The sequence below is a fragment of the Tauraco erythrolophus genome, chromosome 6, assembly GCF_009769465.1.
Source record: "Tauraco erythrolophus isolate bTauEry1 chromosome 6, bTauEry1.pri, whole genome shotgun sequence".
Taxonomy (NCBI): Eukaryota; Metazoa; Chordata; class Aves; order Musophagiformes; family Musophagidae; genus Tauraco; species Tauraco erythrolophus.
This window is the reverse complement of record NC_141470.1, coordinates 18,136,250-18,160,134: the sequence shown is the minus strand read 5'-3', so window position 1 is coordinate 18,160,134 and position 23,885 is coordinate 18,136,250. Positions and strand designations below refer to the sequence as shown.

The 23,885-nt window shown below is 38.3% G+C and overlaps 1 protein-coding gene across 1 annotated transcript in view; it reads right to left on the bottom strand.

Moving 5' to 3' along the window:
- Window positions 1-23,885, bottom strand: part of NAV2 (neuron navigator 2) — a 240,549-nt gene that overhangs the window by 119,687 nt on the left and 96,977 nt on the right. The window contains 2 exon segments of the mRNA XM_086614125.1: window positions 12,299-12,456; window positions 17,155-17,422. Of these exon segments, the coding sequence (XP_086470251.1) occupies window positions 12,299-12,456; window positions 17,155-17,422 (426 nt within the window).

Sequence of the window (23,885 nt, the reverse complement as noted above, 5' to 3'; positions counted from 1 at the left end):
ATACAAAATGCTGTCCACATGACTGCCTAAGAAAGAGGTTGGAGGGACCTCTATCGACCACATACTGGTTAGATGGTCACAAAAATAATGGACCCAAGTTTACTGTGCCATTCAAAACAAGCTGCATTCTCCATTCAATACTACACAAATACCATTCTTGTTCATTACTCTCCATTTTCTTCTCATTATTTGTACAATCAAACCCCCCAAGATTTCTCATAACAGAGTTATTCAAAAACATTAACGAATTCCAGTCTGAGAGCTGTTATGGAGTCTTTCATTAGATTTTATACGTAGCTGGAGTGGAGAGTATGTACACTTAGCAGCCTTCCAGTACCTAAAGGGGGCCTACAAGAAAGCTAGAGAGGGACTTTTTACAAGGGCATGTGGCAACAGGACAAGGGGTAATGGCATTAAACTGAAAGAGGGCAGATTTAGATTAGATCTAAGGAAGAAATTCTTCACTCTGAGAGTGGTGAAACACTGGAACAGGTTGCCCAGAGAAGTTGTGGACGCCCCATCCCTGGAAGTGTTCAAGGCCAAGTCAGATGAAGATTTGAACAACCCGATCTAGTGGCAGATGTCCCTGCCCATGGCAGGGGGGTTGGAACTAGATGATCATTAAGGTCCCTTCCAATCCAAACCACTCTATGATTCTATGATATTTCGTTATGGACGAGGAACAGGCAAAAGGCTCAGTAGAGAAGCCACAACGGAAGGGGCCAGAGAGGTTGGACGATGCTCTTACCCCGGGAAAGGAAGCTTCTACAGGTGTGGTAGAAACATGCTGTCTCTTACTGAAGTCTCGGACATAGTCCCACTGCTGTTTGCTTTCCTATGATTTAATAGTGAAATTTCATTTCCATGGCTGTTCTGGCACAATTCACCCAGCAATAAATTCACAAGAAATTGTAAATATTTATTTTAAAAGGAAACATCTAGGAACTGTAAAAGCCATGAAATGCTGGGCCAGGTCTTCAGCTGGTATAAATTAACATGGTTCCACTGTCTCCAATGCAGCTATGCAGATGTACACTGGGCAAGGAGCTGCTTCTCAAGGTTACACTTTACTTCAAAGCTCAGAACTTTTATCCTCATGAACTGTACAGTTAAGAACACGTCATCGGCTAATTTTTTTTTAGTGTTTTTTTTTTTCCCCAAAAACTTTATTTAAATACATTTTTGGCTTGTTTTAGATATTTGTAAAGCTTATACCAACTATGGCAAAGTTCTGTGGTCTTGTAAAGCTCCACTTCAGTCACGATTAAGCATTCAGCCAGTCTTTGTTTAGGTAAAGGAGGACGTATTTTTAAATGTAAAAATTCAGCCAATTGAACAGTTGCAAAATCAAGCAGGAATATGATTTACTGCGTACTCTTATCTTGTCCTATAAACGTGCCACACTGCTTGTTATATTCTGACAGTCTTTAAGCTGTTTTATGGGCACACATCCAACAAAAATATAAATAAAATCCAACATGTCGCTAAAGATTCACTAAGATGAGCCAATCTTTCAAGAAAAGGTATTTGATTAGAAAAGTGAAAGGATGCAAGCAATACTCCAGGATATCTATCTATCTATCTCATTGCCCAAAGATGAGTATTTTGTTTGACACTAATGACTTTCATGCGGGTCACCTTAGGATGTAAGCCAGTAACCTTATGTTTGGGGAATATAGAGGCATTAACACATCTGGTAAATTGGAGAAATAGACTGAGTCAATAAGATTACATTCATTGAAGTCAACTGAAAAGTTCTATGCTTAGAAAGGAGAAATTACATGCCTAAATCTACAACTTCAAACAATCAGCTATGCAGCAGCACTGCAGAAACGAAACAGGAGTTACAGTAGATCGCAATTGCACACCTCTGTGATGTGACACTAAGGAAAAACAGATGTCATTCAGGAATGTATTATGAGTATCATATATAAGACACAGAATGTGATTATTCCATCCTACTCAGCACTAGAGTGAGGCCTCAGGTGAAGTACTGTGTCCAGCCCCGGGAACCCTCTAAAAGAGATTGACAGACTGGAAAGAGGCCCAAAGAGATCATCTCATACAAGAGATTTATCACAAGGAACCTATAAGAAGAAGGTTGAAATAGTAGAGAATGTTTAGTCTAGAAGAGAGAAGGCTGAGGGGAGACATTGTAAGCCTTCAAATATATGAAGACTGTTATATACAGGACCAAGATCAAGGAAGAGCAATGACGAGCTTAATTTCTAGCTAAGTAGAATTCTATTCTTATATATTTTTTTAAAAGCTAACTTTAAGACCAAATGGGCACTGGAAAGGATACATTTAAGGAGATTGTCAAGTCCCCATCATGAGACATTTCAGAACAGACTAGCAAACACCTCTCAGGTGTAGGCACAGTCGATTTTGCTTCAGAGTTGGAGCACAGATGCCACTGGTTATTTATAGATGCCATTCTATAATCATATAATGTACGCTGTAAACTTGTCCTAATTATAAACAGTTCTTTAAACAGAGTTAAAATCAGAAAGCATATCTACTGCAAAGTTACAATTCAAATTTGTGCAAGGGTATTAGAAGCAGTTTTAGACTAACGGACAAACAAAAACCTAGACATTGTCCAAGGAGGAAAATACAAACCAAATCATCAGGTTCTCAGGGTATCTTTCAGATTATCCCACGCTCCTTCCTTTCTCTATTTTTATTTTTCTGTTGTCACATCAAATTCATGATCACTGTACTATATTCATCTGACTTACAGGGAAAATGGTTAGTCAGTAAAAACAAAGAGCATCTCTTGACTGCCAGCACAGGGGAGCACAGAGGCAGCATCCTGAACACTGAACAAAATACGCTGTGTGCTTCATACCTGACCTAGGTGAAACAGTTGTACGTTTTTAAAGGGTGGTATGCTGGGAATTTGTTAAATTATCATATTCTCACTTTGTTGAGTCAATCATTTTTACTTCCCAGGGAATATCTGAAAGTGTGAGTAAACCGGTTTCAAACTTTATGGTCTTATATCTCCTTAAAAATAATACACTCTTTTCCACTTTTGCAGTCCTTTTAATCTTAATGACTTTTTCACAGTCTTATCAAGTCAAAACTTCAAAAGTAAACATTAGATTCATTCAATTTTCTAAAGAAAGAGAAACCTAAAAAGAAAACTAAACCAAGATGGATACAGAACAGGAGCAAAAGTAACTGCTCCAAAAAGTCAAAGGAAGGAAATTCTTTTCTAAATCTATGCAGACACAATTTTCAGTGATGAAGAACGTTATAACTGCCAAAAAATAATAATAATAATAAAAAAATCTTTAACTTATTGGTATCTGTTGCATGAGCCGTTTCATTCTATAAAATCACTTCCCAATTTCCTGACAGCCATATACTGTTCATCAATAAGGAGGGGAATCTTTCCATTTCAAGACCTCCGCTTATTTCTGTAGTCTCTAGTGAACTGTTAAATCTTTCTGCTGCTCCCAGTTTCAAAAGCCTTCCTCACTCCACCGCTCCCCCACCCTCTCTCAGCAGCCTCACAGAGCTGGGCTCAGCACTACCCCATTGGCACAGTTAAAGCCAATTTCAGTGATGACCTGGCAGTTTGTACAAAACGGGTCAAGACCTTTTCAGTATCAGCTGCAGTGTGTTGGGGTCCTCAGTCGGAAGTCAAAGCAGCATATTGCTTATAAAGGACATCGGTCAAGATACGGGGTTTGATTTCACAATTCTGTCTTATTTAGCAACGTGTCTGTGCCACCAGATGTTGCAGTGACCGACTCAACAAGGAGCACTATAAAAACAGGGAGTCCTCTCAGTTACAGATTAACTTTGTGGGTTTGTATTAATTCTTCTGTAAGATACCACACACCTGAATACTTCAGGACTATTTAGTCTTTGACTAGTAAAATATGTCACTCAAAATGCTAAGACTTACTATAATAACTGTTTTATATATATATACACACATGCATATATAATAATTATTTTTATATATATTATAACAACCGTTATAATATATTGTTTTATTGTTTTATATATATTGGTAGCTCTTAGAAGCTACCAACATTACAATGACTTTCTAAACAGTCCAGGAGACCATCACAAGAGGTTTTCGGATTGCTTTAAGGACAGAGTCTCCACCAGGCCCTCCAAAAAGCACTTCTTTGTTACTTCAAGATAGTTTCTGAACCTGAGAGTAATCACCACATATCCTGATGAACCTCGAAAACTGGAGTTATTCAGTACAACGCCAATAAAAGAACTTTCCTCAATGCTTAAAAACCAAGAAGTTGACCAGCACAGGCTGGGCAGTGAGCAGCCTGCAGGACCAAATCTAGAGGTCCTGCTTTAATTGTAACTCTTCTTATTCAGCCAAACAATCCTGCCTAATAACTCCTCTAGCCAGATTACTAAAACGGACAAAACCACAGAGGATACCAGCTATTTTAGGCACAAAGAGACTGATATACCAGCCCTGGAGTGTTGTTTTTTTCTCCTACAGTTGGATGAAAATTTTATAAGGTGGTTATGGGTTGCAGATACAAATCGAGCTGCTATAAAATTTGTTTATTTGAAGTTTTTTCTTCTGGAGGACAACAGTCATTTGAAATGAGTTCACGTCAGCCCAGGTTGATCATTAACATGCCTGGCACAGAAACGTTCACACTGTAGCTGACAACTTGACCATCACCAAATAGAAACAGCTAATGGGTTTGTTTGCTTTAAATATAACACTTGTTATCCTGACCATCATAACCATTAAATATTGAAAGGAATGGCTTTTATTTTGGCCAGGAAAAGGGGGAGACGAGGCAGCACTGAGCACTGGAATAAGCTGGCCATATATATAGCTGCCACTTGGAAGAGTCTATCCAGCCACCCTGGTAACCTTCTGCCAGCCCTGACTCAGGCTGGCACAATGCCAGAGGAATTGAATCCAATGTCTCAGCTCCCCTGCCATAGCTGTCATGATAACTATCCCTGTACCTGCAGACAGGAAAAGCCTTCACTCTTCCATTCAGGCTTCTATGCTGAATGCTACTATAAATGGGTAAAAAAAAATTAATAATTTAACTCTCTAATAGGAATTTCTATCGTGCTTTACAAGTCTTAGAGCTCTTTTTCACTACTTTTTTTTTTTTAATTCTTATATTGTTATTTAGCATAAAGGCAAAAGCCTGAGTTTTGTCTCTGTTAATTATTATTAATTTATATGGAGTGGAAAAACTGCATAAGGTTAAGCAGAACATAAGGGTTTCCAGTGAGGAAGCTTGTGCAACATCACTTGACCATCCTGTACTTGGTATGGGAGCCAAACTCAGTCATTCAGAACATCAAATATTCCATCTGATTTTATGTGCAGCTACAGAAGAGGACTTGTCCTTCATTTTTATGCACTTAAATAAAAGATTTTTCATTCAAGAAAACTACTAGGATCATTTGAGTTGATATTAAAGATAATATGGTTCAAAGAATTTCATTCAGTAATTTCTGAGCCAAAACTGTAACCTCTGTCTGAACGCCAGCTCTGAGCAAATATTGATTTTTTACTCATTATGTCTGATTTAATATCTTTCAATGGCTAATCATCCTCATTCTTAAAATTTGTATCCAGTAAGTGGTCTGAATTGGGCTAATTTCAAATTCCAAACAGACACTCGTATGCTATCTATTGAGATAATAAAGAATCTTTATTACTATAAATCTCACTCACAGGTATCTTGTAGATAACCTTTCTTTAAGACAACATAAATTAACCTTTAAAATACCTAAATTGCAAAGGAGTTTTTCCAAATCTATAATTATGCAGTGCTCTTCTCTGTTTTATCAGCATCCCTCTTTCTCAAAGCCCATTTGAATACTACTGAAAATTTTAGCCTTCAAGATACTACCCACAAGAACTTGGAGTTTTGATCTCACTATCCACATGGTTCAAGTTGCTCCTTGTGAGGACGAGAGTTCTTCTCTCTACTTTTAAAGTGGCGTTTTTAAATCAAATATGAGGGTGTGATGTAAATCCATACCTGTCACTTTTAAATGACCTTAAACAACGCTGAGTTCAAGTCAAGCTCGGTATCACATAGAATCAAGCCATAAGAGTGTACTCCTACATACTTTTTATATTAAAGCAGGATTTAATATGAAACATTTGAGAGGTTAGGAGGAGAAATTTCAAGTGGTTCAGTTCCAGATTTAGGATTTTCTACTCTTTACACAAAAGGACATTTAAATAAATAAATATATATTTCACAGTACAGTTGACATGAAAAACTATGGTTTGCACGAACATCAGTAAAATAAAAGATTACCTTGTAAACAAACTCTGGAAAACCACTTTCTTTTTTATTTTAAATTGACGTCTGTTAATTCAGACAACAGGAATGTACAAGCACACTGGAGAATTCAGAGCAGTGCACCTCCAGGAATCAGTACCACATGGATTCTCATACATCTAGCTGTGAAAAATCTCACTGCAGCTATACAGATTTAACTGCAGAGTTGTTCCTACTAAAGCTATGACAAGACATGCCATGCCCTCTTGAACTGTACTGATAAATATAACTGCCTACATATAAAGCACGCACATTTTTAGCACGTATTAGGTGAATGTGATCATACACCAACAAGGTTGATTTGCTCAATGGAACGGAGGTTACATTTCCTTGCTAATATTTTTACTTACTTGGTAGTCATTCCTATTCCAATAACACAAAGTTAAAAAGTTATACAAAAGAAATTCCTTAACTGTCCTTTGAAATACTTTAAAATCTCTTCCTGGAATTTAACTAGTCTATACTTAACAAACATTTTAAAAGGAAATAATATTTAAAGGTATCAGAATGTGGTAATTTTATACCTGCCAGAGCTCAGAGCTGGACTGAAGTAATATTAGCCCCTTACTGATGGCTCCATACAGGCCTGATCCACCCAAAATTGTCACTGCAATGAGACTGTCTCTTTGGGGTCTGTAGGTCCCCGTACTTCCCTCTGTCTGTACGCCACCCTCTGTACTGGAAGTATTTTAGCTGTGTTAGCAGGGTGTTTATGCCTGCAATGGGTACGACATGGACTGGTTTGAGTATCACTGCATCACATCGCAATACACACAGCTTTGCACAACGACAGACCAGAAGTGATCATCAACATAAAAGAAGGGAAAACATGGAACATTTGAATAAGGCTGGCATGTAGGACACTTGGAAAATATTAGAGATTTTTCTTAACAGGTAGAATTATCAGTTCTGAAACACACTTCAATTTTGCTGTGCCTTCCCCCGAGTCCCTTAAATAAATCACTGATAACTGTTTAGTCAATGTCCAGTATACTTTTAACACCCTGAGAAACTAACCTTAACTTACAAAAATCATAAAACAGTCTATGAAGAAATCTCTGGAGATGATTCTTTCCACCTTCAGTTGAAAGAAGGGCCTTGGATGAGGTTTCCAAGGGTTCTGTCAAGGCAAGTCCTGAATACCTCCAGCAAGGGAGACCCACCACTTCTCTGGACAAACTTCTCTAATGTTCAATTCTTCTCACAGTGAAGAATTTTATTCCTATTGCCAGATAGAAATTCCCCTGAAGGAACTTATGCCCATTACCTCTTGTCCTGTCACCATGCATCCTTGCGAATATGGTGACTAGCCTTTACATATTAAAATACAGTGATTAAATATATAGTGTGTTCCAAGTTAAAAGGGATTACCCGAAATTGGAAAGAAATAAAGGAGCATCAACCAGAGGAGCACACGTTTTTCTTGGTTTCCTGCCTGTATGGTATAACCATATCTGGAAACTGAGACATTTAAGATTAAGCTAAGACATTTAAGACAGCTAAGATTATAGCTGAATCAGCAGGATCTGGTTTCAGAACCCTCTCATAAGACTCGTATCAAGTAAGTTTGCAAGAACATCGCTATTAAAACAGTTATTTATTTCATCTGAGCGCATGAATTCATATGCATGTATTCTTTTTTTTTTCCCCCTAATACTACCTATTTAAGAAAAAAATGACATTATTAGCACTACCTTCTTCATAAATCTGAATAATAAATGTTTTCTTTGATCTCATGTGGAAATCATCAAAGTCTGGTAGTGTTTTTTTCCTACTGACATCTTGCCTAACATTCAATCCAAAGAAAAAGTGACATATTTCCCATAGACTTCTACTGCCCTCTTTAGGATTATTTTAAATAAAGTATCAGGAACAGAGTAGAAGAAAAAACTTAACAAAAAGCATGTAAGCCAGTCCCATTACTATACCACTTCATAAACATACTGGACATGGCATATTAAGTTGACATTTCCTATAGTTTTGTAAGTTTAGGGATTTTCTAGACTGTGGATACAAATCAGGAAGTAATAAGCAGAATATTCCCATACAATGTAACTAGACTTTTGAGACTGCAAAATGAAAAATGAGTGCCTGAAGATAAGTGCAGACAGGGATATATGAGGGTGTACAGAAGTAGTCAAAAACACTCACCATTTTTCAGAACTGTAGACTGCTTTCAAAGCATGTCTCAAAAGACTCTCAGTGTGTAGTAAACTGAAAAAAAATCCTGAGAAAGTCTTTACTGCAGTTGTATGCTTCAATATTCAAGTTTCATTCTTGGTACTACCACGGACAAAGTTGTTCTCCTTCTTGCCATGGACAAAAACCAGATTTCTTTATTCTAAATTACACACATAAACAAAATTTTAGCTATTTTTTATTTGGTGATCATATGAGACAATTGGAAGAACACGGTAATGTGCAGCCTCAAGACAACTAGTAACTAATAGTTTAACATAGAGGCATAGAAACACAAAGCTCATTTGTCTCTTTACATTCCTTAGAAATATTTCTGATAATTTAGATGAGTTCATTAGTGACCTTGGGAGGTGGCTGATGCTTTTCAGGTATAGTATGCTTGTGGTGTTAAAGGATATTAAAGGACAAGAAAGTAAACCAAAAGTATACTTATATATGCATGGACTAAATAACTCTGACAATTCAGAAGTGAATTAAAAGGCTCCAATTGTATGAAGGGATTATGATGACATAAAAAAATCACAAGCCTGAGTGGCTCATTATTTCCCCACAATCCAAAAATGCAATTAGACTTTAACTGCTTTTTTTCTGAAGAAAAAAAGCCTGTAACAGCAATTACACACATTAAAACAGCCTGCCTAGAATGTTACTGCAATTATAAATGGCTAATCACTGTGTCAACAAATATAAAAGTACCACAGCACGTCACCATTTTATGATGTGAGGAATTAACGCACTGAAATTCCTATAAGTTTGAAAGGGATTTCACATATAAACTATGGGGCTAACTCGAAAAAGCAAGTTAAACCTATCATAGCCTAACCTCAAAGCAGGTGTCCATAGGACTGAACTAGGTGTGTTTAAGTCGTCCTTAGTAGAGAAGACATATCCCTTTCTCCACATCTCAAAACCGGTGTCAGACAGCGTTTCAAGGCTTAGAAAGCAAAATAAAACACTGAAGACACAACATAAGCTTTGGGGAAGCAAGACTCACATCTTTTTACATGCATGCCGTTGCTAAGAATACGTGTGGCTCTCACAGCAAACGTGCATGCATCCAAGAATCTCTCACTTTTATGCAACAGTGTAATTGCTTCTGATGTTAGATAAATCCTTTCCCCGAGATTTCTAGAAAATCAGTGGTCTCATCATTAATTCATTAATAGAATCTTTCAAAAAATCTACGTTATTTATTTTCCAGTAACTAGCTATTCCTCCATGCTCCATTTACTGTCCTTTTCATTTCTGATGTATTCTGTTTCAATTAACACACTTTGATTGCCACAAGACACAGACGACTGACTAACAAGACAATTCACGTTTGGAGAGAAAGGCCACACATTAATAAACGCTGAAAATTACAACCTACTTTGTAAGAAATGATTCAAATGGAATACACTGAAGGTCACCTTCTATCCCAAAGTGATCACTCCTGACAAAACAGTCTGGCAAACAGGCAGATTTCTTTCTCCCACTTCTTCCTCCAAAAACAGAACTACTACTGGGTAAAAAGATGAAAACTTACCAAGGCCGGCACACAACATGCTCATGTAAGTCTCATTTCCTCAGGCAAAATACAGGATACGGGTCAAAAAACTTGAATTGTCTTAGCACTTTGACAATAAACTTTGTCTGGCAATGTTACAATTAACTTAAAATAAGCCAAAAATTTGTCAGACCAACTGCTTTTGTTTCTCATGGACGCAGACCAACTTTGTGTCATATTTTTAAATAAAGTTCAAGTTCACTTTACATAAGCCCTCTTTTTTTTTGTTTATAAGGACATAATTTATGACTGGAAATTTTGACCAGAGCAAAATTCTGAGTATTTAATGCAACCTATGTAGGCTGTCAACCTAAAATCTTTTTTCTTTTAGTCATTTTTAAGATTCATATGAAGCAGATGATATGCTATGTTTCTTCAGCAACTAGTTTATCTTTCTGAAGAGATGGGTTACAATGAGGAATGAGGGTTCATAGAAGTATCTGCCTAAAAGCAGCTGATATTTAAGTTACTCAGTTGACAAATTATTATTTTATCTCTATATGTGTGAAGACTTTTCCTTTCTTCTTTTTCTTTTTTCCCTTTTTCTCCTTATTTAGTAATCTTGGTAAACTGAGAAAAAGCCAAGATAGCTCAAGTTCTCTCTTCAACACAGTCTAACAGCTTACCATCCACATGCAGGTAAGGATGGATCATCTAGCCAACTGACACACACGTCAGGACGAAACACATCCTACATTGCATGTCCCCAGTCCAGTAGTTATGGGACATGAGGAAAAGAGTATCGACAAGGAGGAGACAGGCAGACTGGGGAGATGTCACACAAGAAAACAAGGTTTCATCGGTTCTATTGCTCATGCCATAATATGTCAGCTTTTTCTTTTTACTGAAAGCCAGATCTAATTCAGGTTTAGAGATGACTACTACATGCTGATGGTACAGTTAAATCATTACTGTTTACAAAGTGTACCTTCTGAAATAGTAAGCATGGATTTACCTAGGTAGTATGTTGCTAATTTATTAGCTTTTTATGCTCATATATTATAATATAATTTAATTACAATAATTACTATTATTCAGCTGTGAATGTAATTTTCTTCTTATTCAAGATCTGATCAGGGTGATTCAGGATGTCTCTGGAGGATGCTGAGGCCCCTCCATTGCCATCATCACAAGATGAGGTTTTGGGCTGTAATGGCTTCATGGGGCAGTATTCCAAAATCTAACAACATGCAGTCATAGGACAACAGTTTCTAGAGAAGGTAAAACACAATTTCCTGAAAAGAAACAACCATGAGAACCACAGGCAAGTTGAACCAGACCAGTACTTTTCCCTCAAGCAAGATCCTTGTACTGTTCATACGAATTATGCACGGACAACAAGGAGACTTCAGCCTAAAGGGCTTGACTGCCAAGTGACTGCAAGAAGATGGTACTGAAATCCAATGCTGATCTATTTTTGTAAGGACAATGACTTTGTTAAGGATACTGAATTATCTGCCAGCCTATGCCAATGATTTGTCCACATGAGACCGGAGTGAATTGCTCAGTTCTCACCAGTCACATTCCCCAAAACTCTGCTGGTAAATGCTGCGTTATTGAGCTCCGAGCTACAGACTCAAGCTAATGAATGCTGTCACATTATTAGCTTAGTGAATGGACACAAAGGCAGTAAATGTCATTCAAAAAAGCAGCTCTTCTGACAGAACAGGGTACTTCGTGTTTTTGATGCGCTGCCATAGACGCATTTTCACTGCACCGTTTATGAAACATGTTCCTGCTTTCAAACCCTACACTATCCGATTCTTGAAATTAGACTTAAATCATGTACTTTTGTAACTTCAAGGATCTTCCACAGTAGTGGAGGAAAGGAAAGCAAATGCTACTATTTATCATACAAAAACACTGAAGAAATCTTTAGTGGTCATTTTCAATTCTTGTCAAACCACTCATCAAAATGTCTTATTTTTTTATTAATTCACTCCCCCTTATCTGTGCTTGAAGCAAAATGGAAAAAACATGTTTCAGCAGTGCCAATTTTTCTTGAAGTTATTTTTTCCTTGTACCTTCAGGACAGCAAGTCACAGCTTCAGCTATAATAAAGGACGATACCTTTCTCAAGAAAAGCCAGCTGGTTTTTGGATTGCAAATAGGAGTCATGTTTACAACACACAGCTTTGACATAGTCTTGCAACTTCTGGAACTTAATGGAAAATTCAATTTCCCCCAAAGCCACTATTAAGAAAAATCTGAGGATGTCAAAATCTCAGGTGCTTACCTTTGTCATTGCTACTTGTTGGTGCTGGAGGGGGAAGTCCAGGCTTGGATTTGTCGTAATTGTTAAAGCTCTGGCTGCGTCGATTGTTGGCACTAAGAGAACCACGAGCTTTGGCCTCACTGCCCGCAGCGGACACCCTCGTGGTGGGGCCTGGAAGTCTGACGAAAGAATTATATGATTAAATATATTTAAATAGCACTCTGGGCAAGAAACTATGCAATACCATGCATAAGCTGAAAATAAAAGGATCAATACCACAAATATATACTCATAATAGTCTGAGTTTTTATAAGAACAAATCAAAAAATCATCCTAGATGAAAATTATATGGCAAACAAGCTGCGGTATGAATTGTTTGATGTCAGAAAAAAAATCCTGAAACAAAATTAATGATCACTTGCAATAAATCTTGTGAATTAGAATTAGCTGCAGGTAAATTTGGTGGAGCAATACCACTGGAACAAGATTAAGGCTAAGTGAGACACTACTGTTCTTAAAACCAGATTGCTGGACACATATTATATATATGCTGGACACGTAAGGGCTATTCTTATTTTGGAAATAACAAGACAGATCATGGCTGCCTTTTCCCACACACATCTCTGCTCTGAAAACTACAAAGCCTAGCAGCCAAGTCCAGTGAGACTTTAACTTGCTTTAACTATTTGAGCCTATAAAAAAAAATCATGCAAAGCTTAAGTTCCCCCTCTTAGGGCAACCACATTATCAGTGAGGTGGTTTAAGTCTCTGGTTTAAACTGAGTCAATCTCATCCAGCATTTCCTTACTGTAGCCTGTATTTACAAGATTTAGCTTAGAAAAAAACCCATAGTTAGGATTCTGGAGTAAGTAGACAGGGAGGGATACTACTTTCACGCTTTTCAGGCAAAAGGGGAGCAAGACTTTTTTAAAAAGCCATTGGCATCACATTTCAGAACAATAGGTGTGTTTGAGGTCGTCAAAGTCAAAGTTCATACATAAAGTTTCCATGTTTGCACTGTATTTTGTGCACTAATGAGCACATATTTCTACATTCCAAACTGATGAAATATTAAAAATTGAAAGATTTGGTAGTTGCTCAAAATGTATACTGAAGAGAGTCAGTGAAACAGCTCACTGTTTTGAAAAGCAAGGACATCACATTAAAGACAGAATCAGTTCATGTCACCCACAGTAGCAACAAAAGGGACCACTCTTTGCCATCTTTGTATTTCCTGTATGATAGAATCTCTTTAAAACTTCATTATATAAAACACAAACATCTAATTGTCTTAAATAACTTGTGCCAATAACAAGCTAAAATGAAGAAGTCCCAGTCATCAGAGAGAATGAGGATGCAACCGACCAAACCACTGTTGTGCCTATGGGAAGGAAGAGAAGCCAGGAAGGAGTCTGGCAGGGCTTCCTATATAAACTGACTTCTCTAAGCCCAGTGAAGAAATAGGAAATATGAAAAGAAACGTAAAGGAAAAGAGCAAAAATGTCAGCAGCTGCATGCACATGCTTTCAAAGCTCAGAACAGGATAAGACATATGGGCATCATACAAATACAAAACTAAAAATTAATTTACAAACTCAAACCACCACGGATTTGGCCCAGCACATCATGGTTCTGAGGTTGACTTTGCTGAAGCCTTTTAGATGAGCCCCTCAAATTTATCCAGCCTTTTTCAACACTAGAGGTGTGCTAGAAAGTTGTACATACTCATCACTGCAGCAAGGTGTAAATGAGAACACTTCCGAGATGCTTCATCCACCATAGAGAAGACTACATAGGAAGAAGCAGAGGCAAACCAGGGACAAATGCTGTTCTTGAGAACTTGGAAGTCACCAAGACAAGCAAGTCCATTAAGAGTTTGTTTTGCTTAACAGGAAATGAGCTGGGTTTCCTACAGGTAGGAAGGATGGAAAAGATATCTCAGCTGAAAGTTTCTACCCAGTGATAAAACATTGTGAGTATGGGCCAACCACCACAGGAAGGCTACTAGAGCCCTTGGTACTGGGAGGGGAGTTTTCCAGCAGGGCTTGGCAGGAGGGAAGGGATCATGTTCTTGTATCGATGCATAAGAAAAGGCTCTCCACACATGCCCACACAGGTTTTGCAAATCTGTCACATTTTAAAGTAAATAAAGCTACTCAAATCATGGAACCACTCAAGAAGTGACAACTTTTCAATTCAAGTCAGTATTGTCACTGCCAATAAAAACATACTGAGAATAAAAAAAAAAATATGTGCTAAAAACACTCTTGAAGAAGATATCATTTCTCTTTGACTTTTTTTCCCCCCCTGTAGTTTAACTGACTGATTTTAAGCTCCTGCTTTTGGTATCAGGCCAAGATATTTCACAGCAGTGCCTGTGAAATCTAGAGAAAAAAAATAAATTTAAGGAGATGTTTCTAGCTTCCTGCTATTAGAGATAAAGTACTGAGCTCAGAGAACACTCTCCTTTACTACTCTTCAGCACCTCTTCTAGACAAATACGAACTGTCAAGCCGTAATTATGATCAAGAGAGAACATGAAAAGGAAACGTGGAACATTTTAACAGAGGTTATACTGCAGACTTTCACTGTTGTCGTAAAAGAAATAAGATGGGGGAAATAAATCCAAATTATACAGCAGAACTAGCAATCTATACAAACTTGCCAAGCTGAATAAAAATCATAAGTAATTGTTCACAAGCTTAGCAAAAATGGAAAAGTATAATTTACCAATATATAACCATATAAAAATTCCTAGTAAAAGATTTTAATATACAGTAGTAGTAAAAGTAAACATCATTAATAATCACATGAATAACACAGCAAACCTCATGATCACTGAGATGAGATGGTCATACGAGCTGGCATGCAAGTCATGCTGGGATTCAGGAAATAAAATAGACTGAAATACCTATCAATCATGCCAGCTTAAATGTGCTCAGTTTCAGAGCACTGGGGAGTGCAGGAGCTCTAGTGGTGCACCCTAGATGGTGCACATGATGCTCTCTTTACTAGCTAAGATGCTAGCCTGATGCTAGTTTCAACAATGCAGATCTAAATGCAACTAATACAGACGTGTACAGAGGGGAGAGAACTCCCAGAACCATGTTTTGTTCTCAAAAGCAAAAGCTCATAAGGACAAGAAAATCAAATTATTTTCTTGCAGGCCAAAATGCATTCCACACCTTGAAAAAAAAAAAGAAAAAAAATAAAGTCCATTCTAACATTTCCATGTTTCAGCTGTTTGCAAAACACCTAGTTGCAAACTATTTTCAACAGCAACCCTTAACATGCATCCAGAAAAATTGCAAAAGGATTATTCATGCTTTGCAGAAGATGAAGAAATTCTAACCTAGAAGACTTTTTCTGACCAAGAGTGAATCGGATGATTTTGCTTTGAGATGAGTCCCTGGGAGATGCACTGTATGACAGGAAAGAAAAAGCGGAACAGAACATTGAACCAAGAAACTTGTTTGTTTGTTTGTTTGTTTGTTTGGTTTTTTTTAGCCACTGAACTTAGTAAGTAGTTTTGGGGACAAAAGAGATTTTGTGAATTTCACAGGGAAAAAAAAAGCTTCTTGTCTAAGTATAACTTTATGTCAAAACACCTAAAATCTAAAATGAATAAATTTTTATAAAGTAATAAACATGTAATTCTACGTGCAAACTCCAACTTTATTACTCTTTTCTTTCTCAGTCTTTTATTATATGTATTTTTCTGCAGAATCTGAACAATTTCACTTTAATATATACTGAGAAAACATGACATTTAAGACCTTCAGGTTAGATATTTTTAAAGTATTTGAAACCCAGCACAATCCACACAATGGACTGAAAATATCAAAGCAATATTCCAATAGTCTCATACATCTCTGCATGTTTTTGACAGAAAAGTCACAGAAATACGCTCAAATGTATCTTTGGTTCACAGTAATTATTTCCTGTACAAGTTTATATATACTGTAGAAACATTATGTTTTTCAGTTACACAAAAACATTGTTTCAACCCAAAATGAGCATGATTCATAAAGACAGACATAAGCAAAAACCAAATAAGCTCTCAGTAGTTTAAAAAAAAAAAAAAAAAAAGAAAAGCCTTCATACTTTAGGAATTGTGCAAATATGGCTTCAGCCACTTATTCCCACTGAAACTCTCACTCTCTGAGCAGTGGAAGGGTCAGAGAAGCAGAAGGCTGTACATGTATTTGTGGTGGTACTACTTTCATAAATTGCTTTTATTCTAACCTGGGAAGAGCACCCCTAGGATTAAAGACATTCGAGGGACAAAGACACCCTCTGTTCATCTACATTCTGATCTACGAGAGCCAACAAACACCAGTTGTGCAAATTATTTTTCATGTAAGCCGGCAGCAAGTTCTTTTTGACCAATAAGCCTAGATTTGATTTTGACTGTCACCAGCTGTGATAAGCTCTATTTCTTCTACCACTGTCAGAGCTCTCCATTTCTTAGGACTGAAATTCTTGTAAACTGAGAACCTAAGTTGGTTTTCACATGCCTAAAGTATATATTCTGTAATGGCAACGATATACGTGCTTTGTGAGTAGAAAGAAGCAGAAGAAAAACTGAGAAAAACGTCCTTATAGAACACTGTGGTTACTTGGACTAGCAGGTATTTTATACTTGTAGAACTGCATATTTCCAACACTGAGAACATATTTAAGCACATCTGTTTTGATTTCCAAAGGTATGACGTCAATTGCTACCCAGCATTCAATTTCCAACACACTCTTTATTCTAGAGTAGAACTAAAGAAAGAAGTTTCTTTGCCTTTTGAAGACCTTTAACAAGAAGAAAAAATAGAAATAAACAATGAATAAAAAAAACAAAGCCACCAACATAAAGGAAGTTTCCCCACCTTGACTGCATTTCTGGTTGTGCTTTGAACTGATGCTGCGCAGCTTGCAGGGGCTGTTGGCACGGAGTCTGGAGCGAAGCTGGCACCGGCTGCTGTGGTACCCCGACCTGGCACTGGGATGGAGACCCTACTTGCTGGGATACTGGGGGAGGTTGCTGGGATGGATGGTGGTGCAGTTGCTGTTTCTGTGGCTGCTGTTGCTGTTGCTTGTATCGGGATAAACTGAAGAAAAGGCCCAAGATGGCCTTTAGATTCCCATTCCTGATTTCTGTAAGGCAATGTTCACAAGTGACACGTCAGCCATCGGTTGCTGTTCCTCCCCCATAGCACAGTGGGTCAACCACTGTACTCCTCATAAGGCACTCTGAGCTCAGTTCCTTTAGGATACGATGGGCTTTCTGCACATCTTATCGGCATTACAGCTGATGATCAGTGAGCACCAACTACAAACAACTAATTTCTCCTTCGGTGACTGCACGATGTCTCGTTTCTGCTATAGTCTGTGTGTTAACGCCAGTGTGCTTAAAAAGATAGTTTCTTTAAATAGTACCTTTAAACTACAGTAACTAAACAATCCCAAACAAAAACCCGCAACAAGCGTATGAACAACACTTTAATGTTTTTTAAAATCACTTTTAAATGATTTCTCAGTGTTAAATTTGCACGAGGAGGAGAAACTACTCACTTATCACACAGCTTTATATCATTTCTGGAATATCAGACTGATTGTTTCCACTAAGAAAATCTGATGAAATTTTTGCACTAGAAAATATGATTATTGGGTAAAATAGCTGTGTTAAAACAGATAATTACCAATTTGATACTATCATAAGCAGATAACGAATGGATACCCAAAATACCTAAAGACAGTTTGACAGTCAATGAATAAACATTCAATTCCTAAAAGTCAATCTGTTTTTCTATGCAATATCAAATGCAAAAATTTAAAACCAAACAGAAATACAAATATAAAGACACGTACCAGAACGTGCAGTTAACAGCTGTATTGTAATTAATATGCAAAAGGGCCAATTTGATCTTGCAGAGAACCTTAATAACGTGCCACAACTTAAATATTTAGTACGTTTAACTTCCTAAATTAAAAAAGTGAATTAAAAAGCTACACCAAAGAGCTGAACTTTTGCATGTATTATGTAGATCACTTGAACTAATAAAACTTACTGTTGCCCTGTGCAAGAGAAGAAGAAAAGGACATGTGGCAAGACAGTGGCCAAGCACAAAAGTGAGAATCGGAATTTTAATTTCTGTTTAATTTCTGGCTGAAAGGTTGCTCTGACTTTGTAATGGGCCCTGCTTGATCCTTTATTCCCTCTCGCAGCCACATTTCTGCTCACATTGCTCATTTTTGCTGTGTAACAAGCTACTGTTCTTAATCTCAGGCCCTTTACCCAGCAAATCTCAGGCTGACAGCTCAAAAAGTTTGCTCCCCTTCCTATACAGGCTTCCAGCTTTGGTCTCCTTGTCTACCTGTGCCTCAATCTACCTTTTCTTCCTAGCCACCAATCTAATTTACTTTCTTCCTCAATTTTGTTTTGGCCCATGTTTGTCTCCTCGGTGACTCCTAGACCTTATCTAAGTGGCCCTGCTCATCAACACAGATCCAGGATATTCCTTCCCTTTCCTCCCTTGCTTCATGACTACATTTCCTTACCCATTTTTCCTCCCTGCACTCTGGTCCATCCACCAGAGCTCCTTCCCATCACTGCCCTTGTTTAAGCGATTATCAATCCCAGGGCCCTCGAGCAGCCGTTTTCTGTCTTCCTTTGTTTTCTTCGCCAATTTTAGTCTCTTCCTAGACAGTGGTATCCCAATGAATTCTGCCTATTTCCGCTTTTCCCAGTCCATTCCTGCTCCCATGCAGTGTCATGCCACACACCTAACCTCTTCCGCTGCCATCAGCATCTGCACGGGGCAGGTTCCTTACCTAACCTGCCTGTGTTTAGCTAGGGAGGGCACCCATGGAATTAGACAATAGAGTATAACAGACACAAAAGACACAGTAAAAAGGATCTCCTTAGTTCAGCAAAGAACTCAAATTACTCATAGGAACTGTAAGGAAAGTAGCACTTAATCACAGGCTGAAGCATAACTAAACAGATCCAGAGGCACTGGGAAGCTTAACTGCACAAATACAGGCCAGAAGATAAGAGCAATGACCACGGGTCTGCATGTTTCAACTTAGCAAAGCTACATGCCATTGGAAACGAAGACTGGATTTCCATGTGAAGTGAGAGGTGATTATAACAATAACCCCACCTAAAACTCGTTGCTTTCTATGTCTGTCTGTCTTCTGCTGTATTTATCAGAAGAACAACCTGCTATTGACATTTTTCTAAGGTGACCAAAAAAATAACAATCAAAAGAAAAACACCTTCAATGAGTTTTAAAAGAAGCAGTCTCTTTCCCTCTGGGTTTTAAGCAAAATATTTCAAACGGGACTTTCAGAGGTAGTTTTGTTTCTCTTATCTTAAAGAGAGACTGAGGTAATTCACCTGGCAGTTTGCCCCTGCACTTTGTACAAAAAGAGCATTTCGAAGCGTACTTCAACCTCACTGCGCTCTGCCCATCAGTGCAGTCTCGACTGCTTCCTGCTTTAAGTCCCCTCCAGTCCATGCATCAGCTTAAATATGCATATTAACTTAGATAAGGACAGCGATGTCACCCACACATTTTAAATTTGGAGCCCAAAACTGTTGAAACAAACGCTCTAGACATTCGAGAGGAAACTGGAATTTATTTTTCAGAGAATCCCCACAAATCTACCCTTTGGAAATTTCCATCCTGGTTTATCTCTGTTGCTGCTTGTTTCACCTACAGCTGGAACTTCCACCACTGTAGCTTGCCAATCATTCTTCTTCACAAAAATACACTAGACTCGGTGGAAATTGAAAAAAAAAAAAAAAAAATTCTGTTCAGGACAAAGAAAAGGTAAGAAAAGAAAGGTCTGCTGGATAGATTAGTAGAGAAATATCCTTATGTCATTCCTCTAACACTTGTGAATGAAATTTCTATAAATTATGTATGGAATACAAATCAAAGCAAACCAGTGAAGAAGAAAAACAGTCTATCATTGTTATTTAGTCAAGCTTGTTTGCATTTGCTTCTGTAAAGCTTATTTTGTATCTGAATCAGAACTAGCTTACATGGACTAGACTGGTTAGCCAAACTGGCTAGCAAGAGTACAAGACTCACCGCGCATTCCTCAGCTTTCATCTATCTTGCAAGAAAATAGGGCTGTCATGTACTGTACTATTCACCCCTAAAGACAGCGGCTGTCTGCTTCTGTGGCTCTGCATGAGCCTCTCACAGTTGACCACTGAGGAACTGTGCATGCAGTCCCCATCGACCCTTCTTAGTTCATTTCAGAGGTGAGGCAAGATTGTTTGCTGAACAGAACACAGTGAAAAAAAGCAGGAAACTCTCTCCACAGTGAATGATGGGAGAGAAAGGGCCAAAACAACTACAAGCAGGTCTGAATTTAAGACAAAACGTGGAGAAGCAGATATACTTCACAGTCAGTCCAGGATACATCACAAAGTACAGACAGACTCACTCAACCTGAGTCAGCACATGCTATAAGCTGACGTTAGGGATCCAAAGCTACCAAAACAGCTCTGGGATGAACTTCATAGACTCTGTTGAGGAACGTGATCTGAATGTGAACAATATTTTGAAATTTCATAGAAATGAGGGAGGCAAACACACGAAGGAACTAATTCCCACCACACACGAGATCTGCAGGCGTTTTTTGATAATTAAAGAGTAAGTTTTTTGAAGACTACATAACTGTACTCAATGTGGTATCACAAAAATTTAGCAGCATGGTAAGTGCCTTACTCAGGTATATTTAAAATAGTGCTGTGGGATATTTGTGCTGAGGAATTCCACCAATTCCACCTTGACACTGGGCAGGAACTAAAGGACCTAAAAAGGATGAACTGCAGCACAGCAGAATGCATACACTGAAATTCGTTTACCTAGAGAAGTATGAATGCCACTTCAGAGGCTAAAATCTAAGCTGAATCATGATTGTTCCAAAGTCCAGCGAGATGTTTTCTTTGATTCCTTTATGGTTTCATCATTTGCTCAGCTGATCAGTACCCAGCCAATCTGTCACCCAGAAGAGGTGCAGCTGCTATCTATGACATCAGTTTGAGTTTCTACTGCACATTTATGTTCTCCCTAATCTTCATAATCTTGGCAGCAAGAAGATACTGTGTGAAGGAGGGCAAACTTAGCTGGGCAGCTGCAATTCCAGGACTCCAAAATCCAGCTCGGTGTGGAAACAAGTTTAAGAGTGTGAGTATGGAGAGGCAGCTCAAAGCGATGGACAATAAGAAACTGCAGCAAGAAGGGAAAAGAATTTTCCAGCATCCCCATAGTTTTCCTTAGTAATCACAAATGGAGATTCTCAGATTTAAGAACCTTTGACAGGGGAATGCCTTTTTGGCTCCACATTGCTGGGGAAGGGGGCTTGTCTCTAGCACAGTATGGTCACCATCGGTGACTGCAGATCCTTAGCACCATCACAGTATAAATCCATAAAAAAAGACTACATCTAAGTGGCATGCACATATCAAAGCAAGATTTTTTTAATGCTGGAAGGATACTACACATGAAATTCCAAATTACTTCAACAATTAGAAGTCATTTAAATTCCAGTTTCGAATCCTTCACTTCCCTTCACGCTAAAACTGCACTATTGAAAAACACGTGTTCCCAAGCAACCCAGGAGAGACTTCAATGTTTATCCCCATTTGGAAGCAATCAGTGTCTTCTACTTCCTCCTAGATGAGGATCTGCTAGTGAAGTAAACAAAGTTATTTGCAGTTGAGCTAGCAGGTCTTGGCCACTTGTGCAGAAACACTGGCTTGTTTGGTTACGGCACTCTTCGTTTTAAGTGATTTTGTGTTCAGACTCCTTCCTTAGCACAGTTAAGGAGTGACTAAGAAAAGAAATTGAATTTATTGTTGAATTCAACTCCATTTTATAAAAAAAGTTCCTTCCTTCCCTCTCTCTAGCTGTCAATCCTTCCCTTCAGTGTTAGTGGTGCAGTCAGTAAATGTTCTCATTCCTATGTGGGCAGCAAACATTACTGGTCTCTTCTCAGCTTCCATATGATTTAATATGTTAATTCATAGACAGTGTAAAAGAAAGGAAGAAATACAAAATCAGCAAAGCCATGGGATAGCCTATATCCTGCTGCGTCTGCCTTGTGATTTGGTGGGAGTGCAATGAACAGTAATCACACGTCCCTTCCCCAGGGGGAACAACACTACGCTGTCAACTTTGCACACCGAGACAGTCTTCTCATCAACTAATCTGCTATTTTTCTTAGATTTTGCGTTGTATCAAGACAGGGAAATAATGTGAAATTTATTGTATTTTTAAAATATTTAACTATCATGTCAAGGTCGAAATTGGCTTTTACTAGGGCCTCAGTTGCATTTTCTTTTTAAACCATTTCCTGGTAAACAAACTTTCCTCTGCTGGAAGTTTTAGCTCATACTTTCTCTTCTTGACATGAGAATTCTTCTGATTATAACTGAGCTATCTAGGAATGTAATGTGGGCAGTACTTGGGCTGACCATGTTAAAGCTTCTCTTCGGAGGAAAATACTTGTTACTGGTGTTCTAACCCAGCTTAAGGATACAGCACAGAAAAAGACAGCTAACCTTCAGCCCCCTCTTCTACTAGTTGTGGTAACAGCAGGTGAGAACAACGTGTACTAAGTATCTGCTACTTTGCTTTCCACACTTAGGAACCACTTCAAACTGAGTGAAATTACATTTCAAATACACATTTTTCAAGTGGCATATAAGATTTCATAGACTAGGATGAGGTAGGGGGCTTCCTTTCAAGGACAGCAAGGAATTCTTTAAGGTGTTTTCCAAAATGTCAAAAGGTAATTTTAAATTGTAATTTTTAATAACTGTTTTAAAAAATAATAGCTTTAATTTTATAAAAGTTTTTTTATTTGTGTAATTTTAAAAAATTATAATGTACATATATAAAACTTGCGTACATGCTAGTTTCACCGCAAAGTTCATCCACAGTGGTTACCTAGCATACATTTCATAACATCATTTTTTATCTATAAGGGAAAGCGTGTTCCAGTTAAGACTTCAAATCATGACCATAACGTGCACGGTGCTGGGTTTTGGATTTGTGACTGAACCAGTATTAATAAGGCACCAGTGTTTCGGCTACTGCTGAGCAATACTTGCACCATGTCAAGGCTTTCTCTTTTTCCCGCACTGCTTTCCCCCAGCAAGCAGGCTGGAGCTGGGCAAGAAGCTGGGAGGGGACACCAGCTGGACAGCTGACCCCAACTGACCAATGGGATATCCCATGCCGTATGACATCATGCTCAGTAATAAAATGGAGGTGGGTGGCGGGAGGGTGTTGGGAAGGTAGCCATTGCTCCGAAACTGGCTGGGCATCTGTCTGCTGCGCAAGGTGGTGAGTGATTGCCTTTGCACTGCTTGTTTTGGTTTCCTCTTCCACTTTCCCTCACTCATTAAACCATCTTTACCTCGACTCATGCGTTTTCTCACTTTTGCTCTTCCTATTCACTCCAGTGCTCAGCTGTCAGTTGGGGTCAGCCCACCACACCTACACAGCCTTTCTTGTCTTCCTTGTTTGAGCTATAGGACTCCTTCAGAGGAAGAAAGCATGGCTTTATACAGGCAATTAAGTTATTCATGCGC